Below are 5055 nucleotides of genomic sequence, written 5' to 3' on the forward strand. Positions count from 1 at the left end.
AATAACAGTCCACATTAATTTCTTGAAGCCATAACTGAAAGTTCCTCCAGCTACGGTTTCCAGCTACTGAAATAGCAATCAATCGATGCTATAAAGATGTTCTTCAGCTACCAAGCTTCACTTGCAGGCAAATCTAAGCATTGGTTAAAGCTACTATATTCCATACAGCAAAATGCTGTGCTTTATAAGGTTAAAGGTCAGACTTCATCTTGTAAACCAGAATTCTCTTATAGCAAATCATCACAATTTTTAATCAGAAATAGCGAAGCCAAAGAGCGTCATACTTTTGAACAACACATAACCCATGAATATATATGGTCAGGTATTCAAGCTCAATCAAAAATCACCTGAGATGCTAGAAATAGACTACATAGCATTCTTATTTGCATCATCCTTTCAGGTTAAAGAAAAAGGAGAACAGCATAAAACAAGAGAGTGCAGTCACATCATTCATAGTGAGCTTTCACCGAGTCACACTAGTTCTGTCCAATTACAGTCATTCAGCAGCAACTCGTTTCTTCGTAGTGTAAGGGTAGTACTCCTTGCCATTGTCAGTTCTGGTGGTCGCGCCTAGTCCATCAATTATAGCAGAAGTGACTGCAAGTGCAGCTCCCGCAGAGAGAGCAGTTGGAATACTCCTTCCTACAAAAGTAAAAGTCAAATCAGCCAAAAAAATTCCCTCGGTATCCCAGTAACATTTGGGTTGCCTGTTACAGAAGCAAGGGTTATAGAACACTGTCAATGAATGATGTACTTAATCCGCTGAATTGCCTTTTGCAATTCATGAGATTGTAATGTTCATTCTGCACAGGGATCTCTGTTGATCTGTTCTCAAATGTGCATAGCAGCGGCTGAGTCAAGGGGTTACTGCTCCCCGTTAGCAAGAGCGAGTAATTATTCTGTGGCAGATCCTAAAAAAGACTCACCCTTGTTTCTTTCAGGAACTAAATGAAATGCCATGCAAAATGGTTGTGGTTGTGTTTAAGACGTATTTATGCATACAGCACATACAAATTTTATGCCAATCAGATTTATGGAAAAAACCCAAGTTTTTATTGTTTGTGGAGTTAAAGATCTTAATAGGCATCTAATTAGAGAGGATAAAGGAATTAACCAAAAGCCTTCACTGCAACCAAGAACACCAGGGCGCGGAAATGATTAGAATTATACAAATGCACCAGTTACAATGCCAATTGAATGCAGCAACAAATGCTTTTTTAAAAAGAAATTATTCCACAAACACTTATCTCAGTTGAAAGGATGTAGTTGGGTGGAGGGGAGGGGATTACCTTTGTAACCCAGCACAGAAGCACCAGCAACAAATCCACCAACTGCTCCATTAAAAAAATCTCTTTTCATCCTATAGTTCTGCACCAGCTGTTCTACACCTATATAGACTCCACCAATAGCAGCAAAGGTAACTCCGTGGTTTCCCATCATTTTCAATGTCCGAATCAAACCAGGAAGAGCAACATTTCTCTCAACACGGGGTACATCATGCCAAGTGGCAATAATGGCACCCCAAAGAGTACCAGCAACTAGACCTGTGGTTGCACCTTTAAATGTTTTCATCCCTGGTGTATCCTCATCTTCATAATACCTTAGCTCTGCAGCTTCATCCATGATTTTACTCGATCCTTTACCAAACACCAGCAAAAATGTTTAAAAAGAAATACAAATTTGTGGAAACAAGTTATCCTTGAACAAATAACCGGACACCCAAGGCAAGAGATGGTGAGAAATAGTTGCATTGCGAATAGAAATGTGTGAAGCAAGAAAACATCTTAGTCCATGAGAAGCAAATGATGAGAAATATAAATGTTCACATAAACTTAGTTCGGCCATGACCCTATATGCTTACTCAATCCCAGACATAAAAATTCATAAGATTGTGTCTGCACATGTAGATCTATAACTCTACTCATTCTGCCCTTCTAAGTCTGCCTCAATTTGTCTAACCTATTACTTGAATTACAAAGTTCTACATCTGAACAATTCGGATAGATGCAAGACACTACTACTTAATATATATGTTGCTCGGACACTTTAACAATGCCGTATTGGTGTGAGTAGGATCCTCCAAAAGTAGTGCATTTTTTGAGGATCTAGTACGGCTGCGGCACCCACGCAAATATTTTTGGAAAGACCGAGCAACATAGTTTAATGTATTTGGAACTAATTTACATCTTTTTTCCCTTGCAATTCACTGATATCTTTGCAATAAGGATACCTGCTTGCACTAATTTTAACTACTAATTATATGTCAAGAAAAAATCTGATGTAATATACTATTCAAACCTTCTTTTAACAATCTCTAACCAAATCAAGTAGGTTCAAGTTCAACAAAAACGTGATGAAGAAGCATTAGAACTTCGTGAAAAACAATATGAACATTACATTCAGAAATTGTCAAAAGTTTAAGTAAGGCTAGACATTTGAGCCTCCCCCATATCTTCACACCGTGTGCTTGAAACTCAACTGTACATTTGATTTTTCTAAGAGACGCGCTATCAATTGGTCACCAAGTTAAGAAATATGCCACTAACCAAGTGTGATGAAGAAATGTATGAAGGTTAGAGATAAGCAAAAGAAAATGAAGACAACCTATAAGTACATGCTCAAGCAAAGGCAATGCTTCTCTTATCCTCAAATTGTAACACATTTCAGATATGACAAAGAGACTTATCATTTGAAGCACCTAGTTACTTCAAATTCCGTTTTAAAAACACTTATCTAAACAGAGAAAATGAATTAGCACATTTTTCTTCTATAATACATCATCTCAACTAAAGAATGGCCTGTCTGTTACATAGGAAACTTTAAAGACATGTATCTTATCCAAATCACCGCATAGAAAAATAGACAAGATTCAAGTTCCTTTCAAATGGAGCCCGTTGTAAGATGCTATATTAATCCCAAACCAGTTGGAATACTCTATATGAATCCTTTGTATTCATATCATTCCAATCGGGCTAATTTTATTCCAATACTAGATCATTTATATTTTAAGGAAAATTAGGGGCAACCTACCTCTAAAGCTCGAGGTTCTCTAAAACTTCAGTTCGCTCTAATCGGGCTTATTTTATTCCAATAGTACATAATTTGTCTTGAAGCGGGGAGCCTTGGAGCAACGGTAAAGTTGTCTCCATGTGACCTATAGGTCACGAGTTCGAGCCGTGAAAGCAGCCACTAATGCTTGCCTTAGAGTAGCTCGTCTACATAACACCCCTTGGGGTGCAGCCCTTGCCCGGACCCTGCTAATACAGGATGCTTTGTACACCAAGCCGCCCCTTTTTTAACTACAAACTTTGTTTTTTAATGAAAATTAGGGGTACCCTACCCCGAAAGCTCACACTTATGAATTATACCCACACCATTTTACAAATTTCAGACATGAAGAGAAGGGATATTAGCAAACAACTAAGCCTTAATATTAACAAGTTAGTATCACCGACATTCTAGATTCCATACCCATTGAAATTTAGGTCCTCAAACATGGCCAAAAAGGGAAACAATCGCAAATTCAAATGAACTGGAAAACTGCGATCCATTATATAGACGTATGCAAAAGTCATATAAAAAAAAATGAAGCTGGCATTCCATTTAATTGACAAATTGTCTAACAATTCTATGAACCCTAGAATCGGATTACATTTCTGCATTTTTTTTTTCTAAGAAAAATAAAAAGAGAGAAAAATAGAATTGAATACAATTAATTAATTACAAGTAAATCAGTAAAGATAGAGAGAGTGAAGCTCACCAAGCAGTGAATGGAAGTGATCTGTTTTGCGATGTGAGAGAGAGAGAAGGGAGCGAAGAAGATGGTGATTGTGCAATATAATTGGGGGTCCAGTAAATCAATGCCCATACTCCGGCCCAATAAACAAAGCACGTCACCTTTGCACGATTGTCCTTGTTCTGGGGGGGGGGGGGGTCTTTAATTTTTGGCCCTTAAATTAATTCTTGGCCTTCTAAAATTAAAGACCAGCCTTTGAAGTAAAATTCGTGCAAAGAAATTCTCAGTAATATCCTTATTTTGGGATGGTCTTTAATTTTTTGCTATCAAAATGAAAGTATTTAATTTTTAGCTTTCGCCTAAAACCGAAGGACAAAAATTAAAGACCACCCCAAAAGAAGGACAATTCGCGCAAAAAAATGAAAAAGTGTCACGTTTTTCTAGTGGGCTTTATAGGCCCATTGTTATCTTACAACTCTAACCCATTTGAATTAGTGAAATAGCGTCAGCTAGCCACTTGCCACTTTTTGGCCCGTCTTTGAGATAGTCATTGTCATGAAGTTTTAACTGTAAAATTCATTTTTTTGCGCGGATTGCCCTTCTTTTGGGGTGGTCTTTAAATTTTGCCTCTCATATTTATGGTCTTTAAATTATGCCCCTCATATTGTTGGTCTTTAATTTTTGCCCTTCGCATTGCAACACTGAGCGTTCACGCAGAAATCATGAGGTTCTGAGTTCGAACCCCTGCTCAAGCATAAATTAAAAAAGAAAACCGCAAAGCAAAGTTTGGGTCGCGTGTATGCCGGACACGGCATAAACTTATGAAGGAATTATCAAAGTTATGCCGGACCCGGCATACTCATGCCTTATGGGCAGACTTGGCATAAGTATGTCGGGTCCGGCATAACTTTGGTAATTCCTTCATAAGTTTATGTCGGGTCCGTCATAACTTTGAGATCTCATGTCAACTTTTTACGGATTTTTAGTGACATCAAAATGCTCTATTAAAATTCAAGTGGTTTTTGTGTCAATGTGGCCTAAAGACTTTCTTTGCTACATTTCCTGTATTGATATATTATAACTGCTCTTGTTAATATATTATGGGGTAGTGTTAGAAAAGAGTAGTTGTCGTGATTTTGTTCCATTATATCTAAGCCTAGTTTTTCATGAGTATTAACACTATGATAATTGTTGACAGCATTTGCATGACGATGAGTGGAAGAGGCCACGCACAAAGTTTTTACCATGAAGCCTTTTAGTTCTATAATAATATTGGAAGGAGGACAATGAAATTCTTCCTAGGTACCCTCATCCGGTGG

At 37.7% G+C, this 5055-nt stretch overlaps 1 protein-coding gene across 1 annotated transcript; it reads right to left on the reverse strand.

The window, feature by feature from the left end:
- Positions 1 to 284: 284 nt before the first annotated feature.
- LOC132607508 (outer envelope pore protein 16-3, chloroplastic/mitochondrial) lies at positions 285 to 3899 on the reverse strand. Its single transcript, XM_060321515.1, has 3 exons — positions 3761 to 3899; positions 1290 to 1637; positions 285 to 642 (listed from the first exon to the last, which is right to left on the reverse strand). Exons 2-3 carry the CDS (start codon positions 1621 to 1623, stop codon positions 497 to 499), a joined length of 480 nt encoding a protein of 159 aa, XP_060177498.1. The 5' UTR covers positions 1624 to 1637; positions 3761 to 3899; the 3' UTR covers positions 285 to 496.
- Between the last annotated feature and the right edge of the window lie 1156 nt (positions 3900 to 5055).

This window comes from Lycium barbarum, chromosome 8 (genome assembly GCF_019175385.1).
Source record: "Lycium barbarum isolate Lr01 chromosome 8, ASM1917538v2, whole genome shotgun sequence".
Classification (NCBI taxonomy): domain Eukaryota; kingdom Viridiplantae; phylum Streptophyta; class Magnoliopsida; order Solanales; family Solanaceae; genus Lycium; species Lycium barbarum.

Excerpts from the sequence above, each read along its gene's own strand:
- LOC132607508 (XM_060321515.1), bottom strand. The coding sequence starts at position 1,623 with ATGGATGAAGCTGCAGAGCTAAGGTATTATGAAGATGAGGATACACCA. Across the intron at positions 643-1,289 it reads TTCTGTGCTGGGTTACAAAG|GAAGGAGTATTCCAACTGCT; the intron begins GTAATCCCCTCC and ends TTACTTTTGTAG.